Source organism: Perissodus microlepis, chromosome 8, assembly GCF_051167445.1.
Source record: "Perissodus microlepis isolate ML-2025 ecotype Zambia chromosome 8, ASM5116744v1, whole genome shotgun sequence".
Classification (NCBI taxonomy): domain Eukaryota; kingdom Metazoa; phylum Chordata; class Actinopteri; order Cichliformes; family Cichlidae; genus Perissodus; species Perissodus microlepis.
In genome coordinates, this window is record NC_140468.1 from 22541162 (window position 1) to 22565629 (window position 24468).

A 24468-nucleotide genomic window follows, 5' to 3' on the forward strand; every position below is an offset into this window, starting at 1 on the left:
CTCATTGCTATAGAAAATCTGTGGAGGAAGCTCAAGCTTAAAGTTGCCTAAAAACCAGCCAAGAAACCCAAAGGATTTAGAAAGTTTCTGTAAAGAGGAGTGGTCCAACATCTCTGCTTAGATGTGTGCAAACCTGGTGACCAACTGTGAGAAACATCTTACCACTGTACTTGCCAACAAGGGTTTAATAATAACTCAATAAATAATGAGTCATGTTTTACTTGGGAATCAAATACTCATTTTACTCAGTGATATGTAACTCAATTATGTAATGTGCTTTTATAAGACCATCATAAAAATTAGAGAGTGTTCATTTCTTTGTAAGCGAGCAAACAAATTCAGCAGGGTATTAAATAATTAGCTTTTTTCTCTAAACTAGGTGCAAGCAAACACACCCATCTCTTGATTAATGTTCTTTTAATTGATGACATCACTATCTCTGCTGCCTATTTAAACACTTTATAAAACATTATTAGCATCAGTTAAAACTCTTTATTTTTTTTGATGCACTACAGTCCAACTAACTAGTAAATAATCAATTAGTACACCTTTGTTTTTCATTTTATGATCTATAGTATCCATATTATCTATATTACCTTTATACTTATGACCCAAAGCTCAGTTAACAATCAATACTTCATTTATTATCGATCGATAATTTGTAGTGTTACTAAAACAAGTGTGTGTATTATATTAATAGCATCAGATGTGACAGTACAAGATAAATATTAGTATTTCCGTTACTTCGTACTTGAGCAGCCCTACATGGTGCACACAGATAAAGACACTACGAAACCACATATGACATGGAGGAGCCGATCCATCAGGGATGTTTCTGGTGATTATTGACCTTCTTGTCGGTGCTGTGCTTGCTGGGCTTGGGGGGCAGCGCGTAGTAGTGGCAGATAGAGCCGGACAGGTTGTCCATGAGACTCATCTCCCCCTCCATTGAACCCTGGATGACCAGGGAGACCGAGTCAAAGAGTGCCCTCCGCTGGACAAACTTGGATAATGCAGAGAGAATAGAGAGAGAGAGCGGAGACAGAAATAGAAGAAAAAAGAAAAGAAAAAAGAAGAAGACAAGGACAGGGGGAGAGTTACATACAAAGATACATGAATAAGTATGGACAGAAGAATGGATCACAAAGAAAAGGACAGTCAGTCAGGCAGAAACAGTTATAGAAACACAAAAGACAAGAGAAACATCTCAGAGGGAATAAATGCTCTCTTGTGGGCTGCTAAGGGCTTCTTACTAAATGACCTGTTGAATCTTTCAAATTGCACAGCAATGTAGTAAACAAACACCTCTTAGTCAACAGCAATGTCTTAACACTCAAACCCACAAGGGGGCACTACAAGACTGCAGCAGAGCTGGTCTTCAACAAGGCTGGGGAGAAGAGTGTGACTTAACCGCTCACGTTTTGGGAGAGGAACATAGGGAAGAAGGATAAGATCTTGGGGAGGGAGGGATAACGATAGCGAAACCTCTATTTCCTATCCCCCAAAGTTCCCCGTTGTCTGGAAATAGCTGTTGAAGTGAACAACAAGGCCATGTGGTCCAGCTTTCCCATGGCACTGTGACCTGTCTGTAACTGGCATGTCCTCTAGAGGGACCAGCTAAACACAGACACACACACACGTAGCCGTGAATGCACACAAATTGTAAAGCATCCCGATATGGGCCAGCGTGGGTCACACAGCATAATAAATCTGCGCAGCTATATTTTCTGGATGTGACTGTGCATAACCAAGAAAAACCCAGACATTTGCAAAGTAGCGTCTGATATGCGAGGGAGCTATGTCCAGTCCTGCGTAGTACACGTGCAGCAGACAAAGATCTTCACCTGAGAGCTTCAAAATATGACAACCGTTTTGGGTACGTTTCAGATAAATGCATCCATTTGTATTCTGAGATGATGCCAGCCTGTCTGGTAAACACAGCCTAATATAGCCATCCCTGGCTTGGTTTATTTATGGGTGGACTACAGTTATTGTACCGAGACCAGCGAAGAGCAAGTAATCAACTTTTTTAGATGGCGTGCCACATTCTCAGCATTACTCAGCCCGAGCTGCTGAATCAACTAATGGTTTGAACCAGAGTTAGAGGTAACGACAATGAAGGGGTCATCTAACGAGCCTCACAGCCTGGCCCCGGTTCCAGCAGTGTCCAAATCATCTTATAATGCACAACAGAATTAAAAATCATGTTTCCAGCTTGGTACTAGCTAATCTGCGTAACTGAATTAGGTCTATTCTTTTTTTAATGGGATTATCTGGCAAATTACAGATTGACTTTTTTTTGAGAGACAGAGAGAGAAAAAAAAGATTAGTTTGGCGACAAGATTCTTTACCTCCAATTGGGGCTCTGTGCATGAAGGGGATTCTGCTCTGATGCCTACAGAGTCTCTGGTTATATCGGCAGTGGGTGAATCCATAGGACCACCCCTTTCCTGCTCTGTATCCACTCCTCTGGGAGACCTCCAGGGGGAACCCCCAGAGCTCGACCTGTCCATACCCAGTGTCAGAGGGTTGAGCTGGGGCGACCTTGCTGCTATGTCCCCCGCTTCCATCTCCAGTTCCATCATCTCCGCCTCCAGCTCTGCCTCCTCCTTGGCTTCCTTGTTGCTCTCCTCCAGGTGCTTCATCAGTACTGCGATGACCACATTGACCAGGACAAACTGAGCGGTCAGGACAAAGGAGACGAAGTAGATGGGAGAAACCACAGTGTTGTAGCAGGTGCCTGTATCTTGGGCGCAGTCCCTCAACGTATCCTGGAAAGACCGTACAGACGGTGGATTTAATAGTATTCTAGTTAAATGTTCTAGTTAAGAACATGCACCTACAGCTGGGTGACCATTCGCAGCCGATTATTATTACAACAGCAAGAAGAACAACTTTGTAAGAACAACTTTGTACTGGTTTGCAGTGACCCATCACTCAAGTTGGCTTACTAATGGATTTAGCTACTGGATGTCTGCCAGGTGTCACCTAAGCTAATTTTAATCACTGATGTTAGGCTGGTCTGTGGTGTTTTTACCTTTGGGAGCATTTTAAAGTGAATTATCTCACCATTAATAATGCTTCCTGGTTAACTGTACTAACACACCATCCAAAATATCTGTGCTTTGGTTTTGGTGGTGAAGATCCAGTATTTTATTCATGTGTTACTAATTAGCATGAATCTGTGTTTGTTTAAAATCAACTTAAGCTCATAACTTAGCTGTACATCCTCCTATGGCTTATTCAGTAACACTGGGGAATAAACAGGACGGCATCCTCCTTGAGACTTGGAAATATCGGTCATTGCCTTGTAATTGCACTGATTTTTGCTGCTGTTAGAGCATGTGGAACACTCAACTTCTGGGTGACCTCTTTCGAGCATAAGGCAATCTGCCTGCAAACAACACTGCAACTGCGACTGCAATCACTCTCAGAGTGCTGAAGGTTTGCAAAAACTGACTGCCAACACAGTGCAATTAACTCAGTAACTAACTCAGTCTTTCTGCAGTAGGAAACTCCACTCAACTGGTTGCATTCTGATTGCAGAGCACTTCTGTCATTTTGCCGTTGAATCACAGTCCTGCAGCAACTACTTTACAATTTGTGGAAGAATTTCTGTTGCAAACACACAAGATTCTGATTGGAACCTGAATGTAAGTAGTTAATGTGAATGTTTGTGTATGCAGATGGCAACAGATTTCCATTGTGTGCCACTTTATCAGATAATTGATAATTGTATGTATTTGCTAGCTTGACCCCATTTAACTGCAAACTGATTGTCTTAATAGCATTTTGTCATTTTCTTAAACAACAAAATCAGTTTGAAGACGGAAACTGAGCTGTGGCAAACCTGGTCCCCATCTTCAATGTAACCATTTCATAGCAAAACTGCGAGTTCATTGCACTCTGTCCCAATAAGGTGCGTCATGCTGTGGTCTCCAACCACAGTCCTCCAAACTGTAAATGCAGTATTATTTGAATATAGCCACATCTGGCTACAAAAATAATAATTTTTTAGTTTTTAAACCAGAAGTTGACATTATGAACAACTTATATACAAAACTGGGTAACAAGGCCAGAATGGTGTGAAGGTCCCAATGTGATGTTTTTTTCATCCATTACAAGCACAATCATATTGCGGAGTCATTTTAAAACAGAACTGGACCTGCAGAATGTGCAGATACAAAAGAGTGAATGTAGAGTATGAGTGGTCTATGGATCTGAAACTGCAGAGTTGGTTCACCTTCATTATGCCATTCCAGTTGTCTCCAGTGGAAACTCTGAAGAGCAGCAGAAAGGCCATCCCAAAGTTTTTAAATGTAGCGTAGCGCCCCAGACCCTCACAGGGGTGGAGTTCATCACAAACTGCAGAGACAAAAGGGAAGTGGGAGGAGATAAACAAAAAGAGGATTAGCCAGAGAGTAAAGGAGAGAATGAAACAAAAAAAGATAGCAGTGTTCATGGCTTTCAGTTGGATTTTCCTGTAATATAATAGTTACTGTGATAGCATTTTATAGCTCTGAAAGCTTCAAGATACAATTAAGGAGATCAATATAGTATTTCAACAAAGGATTCGAGGAAGCAATTAATATCAGATGAATTAAACCCACAGAGGGGAGAGTTAAATGCTCGGTGTATGCCCGTGAATGACCTGAGTGGAAACTAAGAGATTTCATTTTCTTCTTTTTCTACTGCCTGCACAGTATCTCTTTATTGTGTATGTGTTCTTACTTAAGTCACCAAACAGCTCCACTCCCAGCGCTGCAAAGATAAAGAAGAGGAGCATGAAGAGCAGACCCAGATTGCCCACCTGCAGGGAGACAACAGGAAGGAAGAGAGCGATTAGTCAGAGGAGATAAAGCCCAGGGAAAATAAACCAATAAGGAGGGACAACAAACTTCTCATTCGGAGGCAGGGTAGAATGGAGGATGGTTCTAGAGCAGTTAGAGAAAGTATAAGATAAGCTGTAGTGACTGAGCATTTGTTAAAAAACACATCTCCTATCCAAGCGAATGCATGCTTCAATGATGTGAATGAGTGTCTGACACAAAGCAGGTAAAGATGGACAGCACCACAGCCTCCCAGAAGTGAAGAAAAAAATGATCTCAGACGTCCGCGCTGCCATCTAGTGCTGCTGACATCACTCACAGCCAGTTGTTTATTGCATTCGGGTTGTTTATTTTGTTAATTTGAAAATTAGTTAATGTGTTACAATCTAGACAGCTAGCATGATCTGGTTATTCAGCTGGAAAATAATAAATTGACAATGAGTGCAGGTAGGCTGTGAATAAAAGATTGGTGTTGCTTTTTGGGTTTGAAAAGTTAAGTCAGTGGGGATGTGCCGTAACCTTGCATTCTTTCTGAAGGGGACAACTCCTCTGGAGTCCAACTGTGTACAAGTCTATTGTGGAGCCTGAGTTCATCTCAGTGGCTAGTTTAAGTCTCTCTGAGGACAACATGACTTTCATTTTTGCAAATGATCTTTTTCAAGCAGGCCAGCATCGTGACTGATGTGTCCAGTTTCAAGATGCTAAATCTGAAGGGCTATCTATTTATCGTAGGGTAAATCAATCTGTATGATAATAAGGGTTCTCCTGCTCGTACACATATATTAATGCTGACTTGCACAATTACTCTGTTGGTCTGTGCTAGCCAATGATTGTAAAAATGACTTTTATAGAGTTAAGCTAGTGGATCCACCGCACAATTAGAAATTAGCTAGCATTTTGCCATTAAAGAGATGAGAAAAAATAAAAACAAACAAAAACAAAAATGAACAATGCCAAATAGAAGACAGATCATTGTACGTCAAAAGGTTCCATTGGGCATGACTCTCTGGCCTCCTCCAAAATGGCAAAACATCAGCAGATGTTGGGGTTTAGCCAATAAAATCTATTACATTGGCAACCTACCTTGTGGACTAGAGAAGCCATGGATTTTGGTGTGTGTGATTTTACAACTGATCCTGGTCCTGACACATCTCTTTACCTCCCCAGACTCGATGGTCGTATAATCACAAAATACACTTAAATCTCAAATGACACCATCACAATGTTGCTTTTCCCAGCTAAACTCTTAAGCTACAAAATTACCTAATAAACTACTGAAAATACAAATCTGCACGTTTAAAAAAGCTGGAAAACTGAAATTGAGCACAATTAACAGGTATGTGATTTCTATGTAAAATCTAGCCTATAATATGCGGTAATTAGTAACTTTCAACCCACATATATATGTGTGTGATGAGTGTCCCAGCACAGAACAGAGCAGGCATCGAGATAAAACTGATATGACACTGATTATTACACTCTATTATACAATATCATGTTTTGTCTGGTAAAATAGTCTACTCGGTATGCAGTATTTTAACTGTTTGATTATGTTCTATTTTGATTTACTGTAAATTTAGAATAAACTTTTTTGTCCTTTATCCGCAGATTGTTTTGTATTTTCTTTGATAAATCTGTCTTTTTAATTTTTAGTACCCTTAGGGGTTGAATTACTTGGTGGTATTTAATCTTGACTGATTGTGTATTTGTGAGACCCTGATGAAGAGATAGAGTCGATACCCGTTGGCCTGTTTTGCTTGCTGAACTGCTTCAAGAATAAATTCGTTACATTTTATCCTTGACAGAGTGGCTTAGCAACCGCACCCTTTTTTATATTGAGCTTGTGTTCGCCCTACTGATGAGCACCTGTTGAATAATCCTTTAGAGCACTTTCTTTTTTCCTTTTTCTGATGACACTGAGCAAGTCAGATACAGCATGAAAGGAGTATCTGGGGTGGAGGTGGGTTGCAAAGCGGTGTGCAGAGTGCCTTGTGAGAAACACTAACTGAAACAGTCCAAACTGAATCGATTTTAATCCATAAACGGTACATTTAGAGGAGGTGTCATTGATCGATTTGTTTCAACTGGGCTTTCTCTTTTAGATTACATAGTTTTTCTGAGGCTCTTGTCCAAGTCTGCCACTGTGCGACTGAGTCAAATGCCTCTAGAGCCTTCAAGTAGCCTTAAAATTAATCTGTATATGGAGAAAGGACTTCCTAGCCAACCCATTTTTATATGCAGTCTACAAAATAAAGGTGCAAGATTGGAATAAAAATAAAAAGAGGAGCTGTATAAAGTGATAGGAAAAACAAGGGATTAGAGCTTTGACACAGGGGTGGTTTAAATAATGAAAAGTGTTATGGTTTGCTGCTGTCAATGATTATCAGCATGTAGCAACCTGTTCGCACCTCCACCACCCGCCTATCATCAGATTTATTAATAATGAACACTTCTGACAAGCTCAAGGAGCCTGGAACAACACTCGATCTCTGTGTCTCTCTGAAAAAGAACGACAGAGGTGTTATGAAAGAACATTGCGAATATAAGACTTTTTGACTTTCTGCAAAACACTGCAGAAGTTGTTCTAATTTACTAACTCTGTCACCCACAAATCCACCCACCCTAGGGTTTAAAACAAAAACCTGAAGCTACGTTCACTTTCTAATCTCTGCAGGGGGCTTCTAATGCAAATAAGGGTCTCTGGAGTTGAGCAGAGAAAACTCGTGAGAAAGACGACGCCCTGAAACAGCAGAATCTGCAGCACACACACAAAAAAAGGAAATGCTTTTGAGATGTAACTTTAGGGACAGTTTCTGTGGGATGTGAAATCCATGGAGGAAAAAAAAATGCAGATGAGGACGGAAGGAGAGTTTCGCGGCTTTGGCGGGTGTTATTTAGCAGCGCGTACCTGAGGCAGGGCTTGCATAACGGTGTCCAGCAAAGCTCTCATCCCCACCGCCATCTTCAAGAGCTTCAATACTGTGGGGACACGCAAACACACAGAATGAAAAAACAAAATCTCACCAATATTATGATTTTTCAGTCTTACATAACAGAGCAGGCCTGCTGTGGAACTGAAAGGACACAACATTTCTCTCACTTACAGTCTAATCCTGCTCTGTTAGCTTAGTCACTCATTTTCTTGTATTAAACACCACTGAGCTCTTAAGACGACATGACTGAGGTCATATCCCCCAGTGACTCGGTAGGGTTACCAGTATGACTTGAGCACCAATTGAACTACAGCAAGAATGACAGATGATACATTGTAGCAAATGTGTAAACATTAACCCAAGGAAACAAAATTAGGCAGCAAATGACCCCCCCCCCACTCCTCCTGGGCAATCTTTGAATACACAGCACAAAAATCAGACAATAGATTTAAGACATAACACTTCTGTAAAATGCTTTTGTCATCCTAATTTAAGTGATTTGGGATTTATCAGCCAATAAAGACTCGCAACATAAACAGCTTGATAATACTAATACTACCTGTGAACTACTTTAAACAGTGGGTACACTGTAGTCATAAAGAGGTGGACATGGTCAATGCTAAAGGGGACAAGAAAATATCCCCCACCACCCTGAACTGTTGATACGAGGCAGGATAGATCTATGCTTTCATGTTGTTGTTGTTTAAGTCAAATTCTGATCCTACTATAGACTCATCAGGGTATGCAAGGATCTCCAGTCTTCTGTTGTTCAATTTTGGTGAACCAGAGGAGTGGCACCTGGTGTAGTCTTCTGCTGCTGTAGCCCATCTGCTTCAAGGTTTGTGTGTTGTGCATTCAGAGATGCTCGTCTGCAGACCTTGGTTGTAATACAGACTTCTTTTTGTTAGTGTTGCATAACTGTATTAGCTCGAAGTGGTCTGGCCATGCGCCACTGACATCAACAAGGCATTTATGCACAGAGAATTCCCGCTCACTGGACAGTTTCCCTTTTTCAGACCATTTTCTGTAAACCCCAGAGATGGTTGTGCAGGAAAATCCCAGAAGATCAATAAACCACCAACCCATCGTCCACCAAAGCCACATCATGCTTAAAGCCACTTAAATGACCTGTCTTACCTATTCTGATGTTGCCATGTGATTAGCTGATTAGATATGTGCATTAACGTAAAAATAGATGTATAGTCCTGCTAAACACAAGATGAATAATCCAAATAAGCATCAATAGAATCACAGTGCTATCGGGATCTCTTTTAAACTGGGAAGAAAACATGTTATGAAATAATAAGAGATATTTTTTTTTATCTATATCAATTACTCACATATTAACAAAAAAACAGTAAACAAAAAAAATGTACTTTTATTTTAACCACACACTTTTAACCCACACTGCCAGACATCTGTTAGCTTCAATATATTAGCTCAGCTAACATGACACATATTCCAGTGAGAAACACTTTTCTCTGAATAATTATATGGCCACTAATGATGCATTTACCACCGAAAGGCATCTGTCTGCACCTCAGCTGCTACCACTGAAACATCTAAACATATGCCAGACAGATTAGCAAAGCACTGACCATAACTTGATAAACATTACATCCATTAATCAGCTGTAAAGACAGCCTTGAAAACATAGTAACAGTTCAAACTGCCTCAAGGTGATTTTTCCAAAACAATCTAACTTTATAATTTTCTGGTGTAATCACTCGAGCTACAGTAACTAATAACTCCACAGCGTAAACTAGCAAGACACGAGATAACAGATATTTCCTTGTTATTTTGCACTTTAACACATACTTTCAATATAAATGTCAAAAGCAATTTTTAAAAGGATTGAGTACTGTCAACTTCAACTACTTTACAAATGAAGTAGGCGTGTGTTTTGAATCATGGATTTGACCATGAAATTACTAAGAGGGATAAAAGCCGACAACTAACCTTATGTCAATGTCTATTAATAGCATTTTGTGTGGGTGTGTTGTGCAAGTTCAAGGTTTGAAAGAGCAAAGCGTATGCACATAAGGTCATGTAAAATGCCACTCACTGTGGTAATGTTTTATTTGCCTTCATGTTAGGATTGCTAAGCTGTGACACCATGAGTGCAAGGGGTTGGTGAGCTGATGATTCTCAAGCTGTTGTCTCACTGCTTATGGTGAGTGAGTTGGGGTGATCGTGGCTCAAGAGTTGGGAGTTTGCCTTGTAGTCGGAAGGTTGTCGGTTTGAGCCCCGGCTCGGACAGTCTCGATCGTTGTGTCCTTGGGCAAGACACTTCACCCGTTGCCTACTGGTGGTGGTCAGAGGGCCCGGTGGCGCCAGTGTCCGGCAGCCTCGCCTCTGTCAGTGCGCCCCAGGGTGGCTGTGGCTACAATGTAGCTTGCCATCACCAGTGTGTGAATGTGTGCGTGAATGGGTGGATGACAGGTTGTGTAAGGCGCTTTGGGGTCCTTAGGGACTAGAAAAGCGCTATACAAATACAGACCATTTACCATTACTTTTTGCCATATAGTAAAATAATAAGCAATAAAAGTATGAGGAATTGCTTTTGTTATTTATTTGAGATAATTATTAAACACATCACTTATTGGTGCCTAAACCAGTGTAATTACAGCTTTTGTGAAATGAATCAATATTGAATTTTGTTAAAACACAAGAGTGTGTTAGGGTGCTTATTTTTTCATTATGGTAATTTAATCCAATTTGAAGTGAGTTTAATAGTTCATTTTATAAAAACTGAAAATACTTGAGCTGATTTAATCTGCATTTTAATCTAATCAAAAGGTAATGTAGTAAAAATCTCATCGTTCAGGCTGAAGTTCGGCTGAAATGCAGATGCAAAAATGAAATGAAAGCAAGTCTTCAGTGGCTGAAAAAAATCCAATTGACGAAACAGTTCTCTGGAAAATAGCTTCACCATTCCTGGAAGATGCGTCAAACCTCTGCTTGGATAGTAGGAAGGAAAAGTTTTTTCAACAGTTTCTGAAGTTTTAGAGCATCAGTAATAAATATAATTTCTAAGACATTTCTTCCTCGAATTTTCTTTGTTAGCTGTAAACACTTTTATAACATTGTTATTGTTCTATGAGCATGATTATCCTAAACCAGGACACCTATTTGTACTTGTGGACTACATCAAATTCGCACATGGTTGAAGCCTACATACTGTTTTAAACATTAAATGTAAAACAACACTTAGTTTTAATCCATCAGATTCTCCTGTGTCTGAGTTGTGATATTGATTAGTCTGTTAACTTACACAGCTGGAATTTCTGCCAGCTTTTCTGTGCACAAAGGACACACATGTGATGCATCTCACTGACAGCGTTGGACAGAAAACCCACCGCCTTTTGATTCCACTGCTGACAACATGTGAATTTAATCTAGCTAACTCAGATTCCTGCTCAGTCTGATTATGAAAGGCATGCTGATGCCAGACAGAAAGACTGGACCCATCAAATACACACAGACAAACAAAGCAAAAAATGTGTTTGGGTCGGCTGAGCGACAACAATTAATCACGACTTCCATGCTACCTAATCGCTGCACATTCAGTGTTTGGACCAAACAGACAGGCTCCCGTTCTGCATGTCTTAGCTTCTCTTTCTCTCATCTTCCTTCCTTTTGTTTCCTCTCCTCAAGCCTTCAGGTAAAGCCTCTTATCTCTCCTATCTTTTACTCTGCACACCTATTTCACTCCTGACTTCATCTCACCTTCTGGTAGTCTATTTTAAGGTCAGAAGTCATTCATCAATCCCATCTCTTTTGTTTATTTCTCTTTTATTCTTACATCTCTTCCACCCTTCTTTACTGTACCCCATCATCTCCTTAGCTTCTTGCAGCTTAGTTCACTTACTGTCACAGTGTGTTTTGGCTCTCTCACACCCTAAGCTCACTTTCCTCACCCTGTGTTTTTCTCTCCCTTCGCTTCTTCTCAGTTTGTCAGCTGACTGTGTGTCTCTGTGCCATCTGGTCGGCTCACAGCCTGCCCGAACCATGCTGAGATCTGCCATGCAAAAAATGAAGAAAGGGGAGTCCCGGGGATGTGTTTTACATCATCTTCAAAGTACAGCACCTTGAAAGAGTTTGCTGTGCGTTGGTGTCTCACACTGTGTAAGGGTCGGGGGGGGGGGGTCATACCTCGAGCAATCCTCAGCACTCTCATGATGCGAATGATGGTGGGGTTGATGGGCAGGGAAGCGTTGACCTCAATCTCCTCCAAAGTGATGCCCATGATGGACAGCAGCACGATGGCCAGATCCAGCTGGTTCCACCTACACGCCAACAACCACACACAGACGTACACAAAACATACTCATCAGCACCAAACACAGACTTGGGTTAGTTGTTTTCACTGAAACCTCGGATAAATGTGATTGGCTGCAAAAATGGACTCAAACAAATCACCCATATGTGAGTCATTTCCACCATCACACAAGTGTGAACTCCAGTCATATGAAGTGGACTTCAGTCAGAACTGAGTCACAGATCTGATGACTTTGAACTTTAAGAAATCGACAACAGTCCAACTCAGAACTGCAGTCTTATGTTTTTGACTGAGTAAGTTGGAGTGCTTAGAGGAAACACTCCAAATTTGACATCACAATAGTAAGAACTCCACCACAATTCTGCCCAGACAGAGACAGAGATGGTCCCTTATTTAGGAGAACTTCAACATGGATAGAAAATGGATAACGCTAAGGAAGAATCCTGGGTACAACACAGCTTTCATGGTCTTTTTTAAGTCTACAGTGACGCTAAAAAAGATTCTGTATAATGTATCACCTCAGTGTTCCAAAGCTTTAGTCATGCATATTTAACTAATCAAATAACTCATGAAATTTAGAGACGGATCATTTTCTCCATGACAGTGAGAGCGTGCTGACTATTTTAAGTGCTATGAGGAAAGTTTTTTAAAAAGCAGCCACGATATGATTCCAGTCACATAGGCATAGTCCACAAAGTGTTCAGACATGACCAGTTTTGAAGTTGCCGTTCAATAAACGACAAGTCTGGAACGAAGTGAACGTATAAAACCTGAAGACAGAGGTGGGTGGTCGCAGTAACCTGGTTATTGCACTGCTATTTACATTGTTTCTATCCATGTGAGGCTTTGTTTCACTCAGAGTTTGACATTTAAATCCACATATCCCTACATCTACTCAAACTGCATTAATCAATCCGCCTGAAATTATATATGTATTTTTAAATTAGCTCAGGGGTTTTTTGGCTAAATGCTGCTGTACCTGGAAACAGCCTGATCATATGTGCAAAAATAAAAGGTTGTGGACTGAGCTGTTCTTAAACTGGGCTGCTGCCCGACTTGAAAAGGATAATGGTCTTTCTCTGGCGAACGGGACAGACATCGTGGACTCCTAGGTGGTCAGCTCTGGTCCAGAAACACGATGTCTCCACTGAAGCGTGTGGGTTTAGTGGGTGTATTTCTTTATATGCAACATGTGCCAGTATGCAGCAATGCTGCTGGGATTGTGTTTGTGTATTACTGTGTGGTTTTCACCAGAAAGCCAGAGATTTCAAAGCTATGAAATCATCTAAGGCATTTGTGTTTTATTGGTGTTTAACAAGGCTGTTTGTATTCATGCAGGCCTCTCTGAGAACCAGTCACTGGAGCACCTTAGAAAAAGCTCATTTAACTTCTCTGAACGCTGCCTCAGATTTTCTACATGACTCACAATTTAAAGACAAGTGCTTGCAACCACTAAGCTACTAAAATATCACATCCACCCCAAATGTCAGAACCGAAAAACAGGAGGCAAATGTTTCTTCAGAATCTCAGTTTTTCTTTGTGTCAGTGTAGGAAAGTTCAACATGACACGTCGGGGAACTTGCGAGAGATTTATATACTGACTTGTCCTTGAAGAAGCGCCGGAAGCCGAAGGCAACCAGCTTGAAGACCGACTCCAGCACAAAAATGAGAGTGAAGATGTAGTTACAGATCTTCAGTGCTTCATCCAGCTCCTGAGAGAAATGATAAAAAAAAGTTACAGATTCATAAAGTGCAAAAGTATTCATTTTAACAACTCTGTAAAGCCAGCATTAAATTTTCTCTCTTACTCCACCATGGCGATCTGTGGTTTTTATTATTTATCGAAATGTGCTGAAGCTGCAGAGAAAACCAATGAAATGATCTCACCTCGCTGCTATCTTTTTCATATTTTAATGGGAAAACACTGATTTAAACTGAATGGCTTGTTATGCTGCTTAGTTTTGCAGCTTAAATAAACCACGTTCATGCTTTTATAATCCTTGCATAAAATACTAAAGGGTCCATAATGCAAAGGCTGTCTTTTCTTCAGAATTAGCCATTCCATGAATAGATCACACCATCCCCTCTGTTCCTCCCTCATTCTCCATGAAAAGCCCATTAGAATCAAAGTGGCCATTTCTCCTTCTTTCTTTTTTTTTTTGCTGGAGGGAGAATTCACATTTCCCATCTGCATGTAAAAACTGACCTTTAACAGAGAGCTGTGGAGGGAACTGGTCATCAGGAGGGATTGGACTGAAGTCTCACTGGTGGCAGTTCATACACTAACACCAGTTTGTGATAAATCCCTTGATGCCAGCCATCTATTATTTTCTATTTTCTACAATTTGTTCTACTTTAAAAGCAGTCAGAGACCATTGATTGATTCCTGCAGGAAGATTTTACACTTATTACAACATTTTATGCTAGCACTCTCTGTTGACATATCATACTCCCAAGTAGTCTCTTATCAAACCAAATATATTCAGTTCTACCTAACATTATTTAATATCTATACTCGGCAATTCTATCTAATAACAATTTTACTAATGATGTTGTTGTACAAGATAAACAAACAAAAAACAAATTCCAGATTTTCTACCAAAAGGCATTTTAGCAAACCTCTTACTCTTCCCAGAGATGCTGCACTGTATTGGCCACCATCTGTTGTGCTAAACTTTCTATCCTACCCAGTAACACTGTTCAGTCTTACTGCCTTCTAACAAACAACATTCTGTTTCTCTTAAGGGTATCCGTTGGTACAACCTTCTGTTGTACTAAAAAGTAAAACCCCCACATTCTACCCAAAAAGCTTCTAATCTGACACCAACGGTTCCTTGAAAACATCATTCAGTTTAACCAATCACGGCTCTAAACCACCAAACCTTCTATTGTACCTTAACATATTCTCTAGTACCTACTGACAGAGATCAGCTTTATATGGTTAGTAAATGTTTGGACAGTAACTCAGTTTGTGACCACAGTAGATTTTAAATCAAATGATAAAGATGCGACCTCAGGGTTGTCACGGTCAGGTGTGAAGAGAAAGAGGACCCAAATGCAGTACTCGCAGATTTATTATAAGTTTGGCTGAACTGTGGTAACTGTTTAGAAATTACAGCTGTTTTGATATGTGGTACCCCATTTTCAGAAGCTCAAAAGTAACTGAACTAACTAGCATTATTTTAAATGTAAGGACTCTCTCCGCACTTGGATGAAAATCTTTTGCAGCAACAGAGAGCACAGCTCTGTATACTGTAGAACTCATCCTGCTTCTCCTGGTGATGTCACATTATCAATAGACAATAGTGGCTCGCTTCCAAAGGCAGCCTCCACCGTGTTTGACAGATGACGTATTATGCTTTGGATCATGAGCTGTTTCCCTTCTTCTGAATCCTTTTCCCCCAACATAATTTCACTTTCATCTATACAAATTATATATACACATATACTAATCCCATGGGGAATTTGTCCTCTGAATTTAAGCCACTCACTCAGTGAAGCAGTGGGCAGCCATTGTGTAGATATGGTACAAATTTGAACCCCTGACCTTTTGATCATGGGGCAAACAGTCTACCTACTGAGCTGCCCGTCTGGTGCACAGTGGCACGGTGGTTACCACTGTTGCCTCACAGCAAGAATGTCCTGAGTTCAATTCCACCATCAGGCCAGGGTTTTTCTGTGTGTGAAGTTTGTGTGGGTCTCTCCAGGTACTCCAACTTCCTCCCACAGTCCAAAGACATGCAGTTAGTGGGGTTAGGTTAACTGGAAACTCTAAATGGCCCATAGGAGTGAATGTGAGTGTGAATGGTCTGTCGTAGGGAAAATGTCTTTGCCCTACGACAGACTGTCAAGCTGTCCAGGGTGTACCCTGCCTCTCGCCTTAAGACAGCTGGGATAGGCTCCAGTGACAGAACTGTGTTGGCTGTTTTAGATGTTTTCTTTGTTGTAAACCCTTTTATATTTTCATTCATGAAGGTGTCTCTTCATTTTAGGGTTGACAATGATATGCCCACTCAAGAGTGTGCTTGACTTTGACAGATGTTGTGAAGTTGTTTTTCTTAACCATGGAAAGAATTCTGTCATCATGTCCTTTTTAAAAAAAAATGAACTAGTTGATGATTTGGTGACTCCTAAAGTTTTTGCTGTCTGTTTAATAGGTTAATTGTTTTCAGCTTTCTCTGGACCTGGGCCTCACATGCCCGTGAACCTGCTTGTCAATCAGTTGCCTCAGAAACAATGGAAAATGGGGTAACATGCATACAAATGGCTATAATTCATCAACAGTTAATGCAAGGCTTTTATTAAATCCCTGAATTAAAGTTAAAAGTTGAAATTTGATTGTTTGATCTAAAATCCACTGCGATGGCAATCAGAGGCAACAATTCAAACATTATATTGTGGTACTAGCCAGATATTTAGAGAATTCAAAAAACAACTTCAATTTAGGGCTCATGTAATTTTTTACTGTCCACTAATATTCTTAGCATGTTGCTAGGATCTAGCTTCCTGCTCTACATTTTCATATACCATGCCTTACAATACCCTTATCCACCCTGTAATGCAATCCTATGCTTTTGTTGACTCTCCATTGATATCTGATGCATCTTGCTAAATACAACTTTATCCACTCAGTCACATTTATTTTTTCAAAAATCCACCTCAGTTTGTTGTTGGCCAACAATGTGATACATGAAGTGATGGACTCATATTTGAGTGTTGGAGAAATCCCAGCTGGCAAAGCCTGATGCCTGATGGTGATTAAAATATAGACTATAAATCCTAAGAATCCATAACCAGACGTCAGTGATTCTCAGGATACATATAATTACCTTTCTTTAATGGATTGGATCTGGGCTAAACCTGGTTACCTTAATTCTCTACAGTTTGGAGCATTATTTAAAGTCCTTTAATATGACTTTTTTCTTTTCACTGATTGTCCAAAAATTCAGTATTTATTGTTTTGACCTCCCTCTATAGTTTACCACTGCCTTTCTAGCCAAGCTTTTTACAGTTCTTATCTAACTTTCATTTGTTTCCCCTGATGACCTTATCCCTCTCTCAGCCTTGTTCAAAGAACTGGTGAGGCGGGATTATTTTCATTAGTATTTTATTATCATTGGAAAGGGTTGTTCACCTGACACTGTCTCCTAAAGCATTCAAAGCTATAAACCTCATGTTCCTGGAAGGCTGAACTAGAATTCCAACAACATTCGTTTTTAGACGCCACTGACCTGAAGATTAAGGAATGGAGTGTCTAACAGCCAACGTGCGTTGCCAATAATCAGCTTTTTATATTATTTTCATGGCAGAAAAACTTGAAAGAATTGGCAAAATTTGAAGAATTAGACTCCTGACACAACAAAAGAGCGTGCATTTGTCTGTAACTGTAGGACTATGAGGAGCTGCACTGTATTCATTATATCATCTGAAGTGACTGATATGAGATGGTAATTAAAAACCACTCATGGAAAAAGAACATCCAAAGGAATTTTTAATATTTAACATTAATATTTTTTCATTTATATTCTTATTAATATTCAAACATAGTGATTTTTTTTAGATTGACATGTAAACAGATGTGTAAAACTTTTTTCTCTTTTTTTCCCCCAAAGAACTGAGCCAAGCCAGCATCCTGTTTTCCCAAACATCTGACCTTAGGCTGCTGATAGTGCTCCATTGACATGGTGATGACGTTGAGGCCTATTACGATGGTGATGAACAGGTCCAGGTAGTGGCTGGTGCACATCTTGTGGATGATAAGGCGGGTGGGGGAGTAATCCGAGTAGTAGGGCTTACTCTGAGCTTCTGTTGGAAGTGGGAAATGGTTGGGGGGAGTTGGGGTGAAGGCAGGGGTGAGGAGGAGGAGGAGGAGGAGAAAGAGAAGGAGGAGGTGGTGATGTTCAGAAAGTGAGACAGGAGGTTTTACACTGGGACAACATACAGTAGAGCTGCTGTGTTGAGGACTGGAGTCGACGAAGCCTTGTTTTAAAGGAAAGTTGTTAGTGGAACATCGGTGCATTAAAGTCACTCACAATGGCTGACTCCCATTACAAATATGAGAGTATGGGAAGAGATGGAAAAAGAGAAGGCCGATCAGATAATGAAGAGAGAGAAAGAGAGACTACAGCCAAGCGCTCCTGTGGTCTGGAGTCACGACTAATCAAATCAGGTCCCCTCCCCTCTGATCAAATTTTCTTTTCTTTCTCTCTTGCTTTCTTTCTTTCTTTAAATAACTCTCCCCTGACACGATAAGAGACAAACAGCAAGTGCTCAACGTGGGTTTGAAAGAGAAACTCCAGGGAGGCGGCTGCTGTGGGGCTATTCCAGGTTGGAGATGTGGCCCTCTCGCCCTCTTTCTCCCTGATCATCACGTGACACGGCCTCTCCTTATCTCCTCTGCTCCCCTCCTCTCAGGAGAAGAACATTAACGCATTAGGAAACTTTTCCATACTCATCCATCACTTCATTCCTCACCCCTTCCTTTTTGTCCAGAGAGGATGGATGGATGGATGGATAGGCTGGGAGTCAGGGTGAGGAAAAGAGAGAAGACTCATTCCATCTATCACCCTAACACTCCATCAGTGAAGGAGAGGCTCTAGGTCACACGAGTAAAGGGATGTAAAAGGGAACACACACATTTAAAAAAAATCCTTTGGGTGTTGTGAGCACTCCCTGTCTACCCAATTAACTGTGACTGCAGCTGTGCTGAACTCAGACTATTCCCAGTGTGTATATGTGTGCCATTCATGGTGTGTGCCTACAGGGTTCCCTATTGAATCAGGAAAACCAGTATAGAAAATGTGTATTTATGATATAAAATTAAGCAGGTGCAAAGTTATAAATGTTGAGCTCCATCTATCCCACTGTATGCAGTATTCATTTTTGTATTTATGGCGGTCAATGTCAAAACCTGTGATTGGCTGCCCTTCATAAACTTTGAGGGTGACTTGACAAAAAGGGAGGAAGAACTTATGCGCTGCTCGTTTAGCTTTAAACTAAAACGATCGCGCGTTCGAGTACTGCTATCTTTGACTTGGGCTATTTTTCCCAATTAAATACAAACAAAAGACACAAATCTAATTAAAATCTAAGCGTGTAAACAACACAGTCAGCTAATGGCCTCCTCAAAACTGACTGCAGACACAAACACATCAATTAAAGGCTGGATAAAATGCGCTCAAGTGGATGAAACCGCCTACGCTATAATTACGCGTGGCATGCCTTAGCATTTTCGCTGCGTTATCTTTAGCGATACAACAAAGGGAAGCGGTCAGACCTATCGATCTGATGTAAGTGCTCCTTCATAGCAGCAAAAATACTGTTTGCATTAATTAATTACAGCTAAAACATGCGATTCAGTGTTAAATAAGTGAAAGAAATGCCACTTTTCACTTCCTATAAGATTTGATCTCCTGTCATAGGAACTGCAGAAAAGCTTTTGATGTAAGAGTTTTGCGTGGGAGGTTGTTAATTTCACTGACAGCACGCTAAACAAAGACTAGCAGAGTTGCAGCACCTGGAATTAAGGATCGAGTCTAATGTTTCTGTTAAAAATAGAAATTCAGAGTAAAGCAATGATGTGATATGTCTAATCTATTATTGCTTCTATTGGTGGAAACAGTGCTGTGGGGATTTATCGTTAAGACCTGGCTTCATTTGCAGTTTATTTACACTTTTCTATCTGTGCAAGATGATCAGTTTACTGACATTCCACTCTTATTTAGAAAGGTCAGTTGGTGCTCACCAGTCAGCTTGGTTCCTTCCCATTTAGTAGTTTCATGTGTTGCAGTCTTAAAGAAAGCCCTCAATGCCGTTCTGCTGTCATTCAAGATGGTGGACTTCGACGGAGGATGGAGGAGAAAGCTGATTTTTATTTCTTTTATTTATTTAATAAAGCATGGACGCATGTTTTTTTGCAACACAACAATGCAAACAACGGTCCTCCACTGAGCACGAAGAGGTCGGAAGTCTTACTTACAGATAGGGATCTAAAACTAAGAGGCTAAAGGGTCATGCCCGAAAATATGTCCCTAAATCGGCGATATTTAAACAAGTTAAGGTGTTTGACTTTTAACAGTTTCTTCCTGAAAACTTTTGTTTATGCCACATATGAGAAGTAAGACTCATGGGCACAGAACATTAAGAAATAAAGCCTGCCTCTGATAATAAACCTGCTTTGTTGTCTTTAGTGCTGTCGAGGCAAATAACGGAGAGTTGAAGACTTGTTGAGGTCTGAACTCTACCGAGTGCCTTCAAGTGAACTCATTCTATATTTGTGCTCCAGTTCATCTTTGCTGAGAGCCAATTTTGTGCCCGCTGGTAATTATTGATATTGACAGCAGGAGCGATGAACCTGAATGTCAGTGGTGCAGGCAGAACCGCGGGGGCGGCCAGCGGTGGAAGTCTGACCGCAGACATGTGCGTGCCAGACAGTGAAAACGATGTGGCTTCTGGTGTGAGCGGTCTGGCTTTTCAAATTAATGTGCTAACACAAGCTGACACGCTCCCGTCACCTGCTTTGCTTTTGCAGCAGGACGGCACCTGGAATTATCTCCGCACCAACATTTCCTCGTCTTTTTACATATATATTTATACAGGGAGTGCAGAATTATTAGGCAAATGAGTATTTTGTCCACACCATCCTCTGCATGCATGTTGTCTTACTCCAAGCTGTATAGGCTCGAAAGCCTACTACCAATTAAGCATATTAGGTGATGTGCATCTCTGTAATGAGAAGGGGTGTGGTCTAATGACATCAACACCCTATATCAGGTGTGCATAATTATTAGGCAACGTCCTTTCCTTTGGCAAAATGGGTCAAAAGAAGGACTTGACAGGCTCAGAAAAGTCAAAAATAGTGAGATATCTTGCAGTGTAAATAGGACAGTAGGACAAAGTCTCAAAGTCGCAGCAGTCTCAAAATTGCAAAGCTTCTGAAGCGTGATCATCGAACAATCAAGCGTTTCATTCAAAATAGTCAACAGGGTCGCAAGAAGCGTGTGGAAAAACCAAGGCGCAAAATAACTGCCCATGAACTGAGAAAAGTCAAGCGTGCAGCTGCCAAGATGCCACTTGCCACCAGTTTGGCCATATTTCAGAGCTGCAACATCACTGGAGTGCCCAAAAGCACAAGGTGTGCAATACTCAGAGACATGGCCAAGGTAAGAAAGGCTGAAAGACGACCACCACTGAACAAGACACACAAGCTGAAACGTCAAGACTGGGCCAAGAAATATCTCAAGACTGATTTTTCTAAGGTTTTATGGACTGATGAAATGAGAGTGAGTCTTGATGGGCCAGATGGATGGGCCCGTGGCTGGATTGGTAAAGGGCAGAGAGCTCCAGTCCGACTCAGACGCCAGCAAGGTGGAGGTGGAGTACTGGTTTGGGCTGGTATCATCAAAGATGAGCTTGTGGGGCCTTTTCGGGTTGAGGATGGAGTCAAGCTCAACTCCCAGTCCTACTGCCAGTTTCTGGAAGACACCTTCTTCAAGCAGTGGTACAGGAAGAAGTCTGCATCCTTCAAGAAAAACATGATTTTCATGCAGGACAATGCTCCATCACACGCGTCCAAGTACTCCACAGCGTGGCTGGCAAGAAAGGGTATAAAAGAAGAAAAACTAATGACATGGCCACCTTGTTCACCTGATCTGAACCCATTGAGAACCTGTGGTCCATCATCAAATGTGAGATTTACAAGGAGGGAAAACAGTACACCTCTCTGAACAGTGTCTGGGAGGCTGTGGTTGCTGCTGCACGCAATGTTGATGGTAAACAGATCAAAACACTGACAGAATCCATGGATGGCAGGCTTTTGAGTGTCCTTGCAAAGAAAGGTGGCTATATTGGTCGCTGATTTGTTTTTGAATGCCAGAAATGTATATTTGTGAATGTGGAGATGTTATATTTGTTTCATAGGTAAAAATAAATCATTGAAATGGGTATATATTTGTTTTTTGTTAAGTTGCCTAATAATTATGCACAGTAATAGTCACCTGCACACACAGATATCCCCCTAAAATAGCTAAAACTAAAAACAAACTAAAAACTACTTCCAAAAACATTCAGCTTTGATATTAATGAGTTTTGTGGGTTCATTGAGAACATGGTTGTTGTTCAATAATAAAATTATTCCTCAAAAATACAACTTGCCTAATAATTCTGCACTCCCTGTATATATAAACGCCCAAACTCTTATGGATGTTTCGGCACTTGGCCTCTGAGTAGACAGTGATAAAGCAGATGTAAAATGTCTGGGACACATGCTTTTTGAAACGGGGCTTTGGGTATGGCCCTTGTGGGGACGCAACAGCTTGGTTAATTCACTGGGAGTTTGCATTTACGAGCTCGTCCATCATCTCTGAATGAGCAAACATTATTTTTACTCTGCTCTACTTACCGTCTGCAGGTGCACTGCCGGCTAAGCCAGACAGACACACACACACAGAGGAGCAATACTTTTGCTTTGCCACCCCATCTCCTATATCCTCTCCTCTCATTGATTTAGATATTCTGCATAACATGTTGTTTTTTTGTCCTACTGTCCTATTTACATTCCTTTAGAGTAAAGAAAAAGTTTACTACACCATAGCTAAAGTTAGCTAAAGCTTGGCTCACTTTCCTCTCCCTGAAAAAGTGATCTGAGGAAATAAGTGAGCACTGCCCTTAAGATTATGGATGTGGCAGCAAGGGCAAGGCCCAACAAGAGATATGTGGATAAGGGAGAAGAAAGTGAGAGACATAAACCGTTTGGCTAAAACTCAACTAGTCTCTGGAGGAGCATAGCGAATGAAGTGTGAGAAGAGAAGGTGAAAGTTTAGGGAGCCAAATTACACTGGCTGCCCCGGCTCCCCTGCCCTAACTCCCACTGCTCTTTTCGCCTCCACTGGAGAAAAAGAAAGCTTCTCCTTAATGAGGAGTAGAGCTCACGCAACTCCTGCTTTCAATCACGCTGGCAATTATTTTTTCCTCCCCTAAGCCAGCTGGGCTACCAAAACATTCAGAGGAATGGAAAAATGATTTTGTTTCGGCTCCCACTTTCGCTTCCTCTGTCTCCACTTCACCTTCTCCTTGCACGTCCTTCACTGATGTGGCAGGTGGAGCCTCCTCTCTGAGGTTTGAAAGGGAATGAGGATGAGCGCAAAAGCACAGAGGGGCCGTGACCGACCGCCCGTGAAGGTCCCGGCATCTGCTCTTTGCGCTTCCATCCTCATTCGCGACACCGCTTTTGTGTGAAAGTGTAACAGGACCAGCCAGGGCAAAAGGGGCAGGGACTTAGAGCTTCTTATGCCTGCTGTTCTCCCTGTTAGGTTAAAAATGAACTGTGAAAATGCTGGGGGTTCATACAGAATAAAACTTTACAATTATTTCAACTTCAACTTCATTACTTTTACAGTTAATGTCCACCAGATCTGGCTGCATTAAGCTGCATCTTTGTCTTAGCTGAGCAGAGCACCCGTTGCCATTCAAATGGCTCCATTCATCCGTCTTTATGAGTTTTTTTTACCCCAAAATGTTATAATTTCATAATAATTTTAGTAATTTTTTTAGCCTGTCTCAGTTTCTTCTATCTTATCATCATGTTATTGTTATTAATCTCTGGCTCTGATCCACAGTCTGTCTTTTGTCCTGTTTCCCTGAGTCTGGTTCTATTGGAGGTTTCTTCCTGTTAAAAGGGAGTTTTTCGTTCCCACTGTCGCCAAGTGCTCATAGCAGGGTCATCTGATTGTTGGGGTGTACTCTGAATTATTGCAGAGTCTTTATCTTACAATATAAAGAACCTTCAAGTGACTGTTGTTTTAATTTGGTGCTGTATAAAGAAAGATTTTAAAAATGAAAAAGAAAAATCATGTAATCTGAGACTGACTCCATTCTTTGAGATGACAGGTCTGTCTTGAGGGACTCCATGTCATTGTGTCTCTACTAATGAATAAGCTTTATTGCAATTGGAGGACAAGAATCTATAATGTCTATATTTATTGGAAAATGATTTAATATTGTCGATTACAATTATCATTATTATTAGTATCCTAGCTAATGGAGCTTAAATAGAAATAAATGTTCATTTAGTTGTTAGTTATAAAAGTCATATGTTTGCCATTCATCCCCAAGTCATCCCCATGCTGCTGCTGTACTGATAAAAATAATTAACGATAATATTTGTGTTATTAACACAACTATAAACATTCAAAAAGAGTTAGCCACAAAGCAAATGTTGCCTTCTTAGAGGAGACCAAACTATTACAATTATTACCAACTAAACTGCTCAATTTAATTCAATTCAATTTATTTTTATAGCACTAAATTGAAACAGTCACCTTGTTTATATCGGAAGTTAAAAACTCTACAATTATAAAAACCCCAACAATCACACAACCTCCTATGAGCAAGCACTTGGTGACAGTAGGAAGGAAAAACTCCCATT

General features: G+C 40.7%; 1 protein-coding gene across 1 annotated transcript in view; it reads right to left on the reverse strand.

Moving 5' to 3' along the window:
* Window positions 1-24468, reverse strand: part of cacna1g (calcium channel, voltage-dependent, T type, alpha 1G subunit) — a 310938-nt gene that overhangs the window by 13733 nt on the left and 272737 nt on the right. Inside the window, exons 29-36 of the mRNA XM_084938287.1 lie at window positions 17698-17849; window positions 13647-13756; window positions 11918-12051; window positions 7738-7808; window positions 4732-4810; window positions 4244-4365; window positions 2352-2771; window positions 851-1003 (exon numbers count right to left, since the gene is read on the reverse strand). Coding sequence (XP_084794413.1) covers window positions 851-1003; window positions 2352-2771; window positions 4244-4365; window positions 4732-4810; window positions 7738-7808; window positions 11918-12051; window positions 13647-13756; window positions 17698-17849 — 1241 coding nt within the window. The remainder of the gene's footprint in view (window positions 1-850; window positions 1004-2351; window positions 2772-4243; window positions 4366-4731; window positions 4811-7737; window positions 7809-11917; window positions 12052-13646; window positions 13757-17697; window positions 17850-24468) is intronic.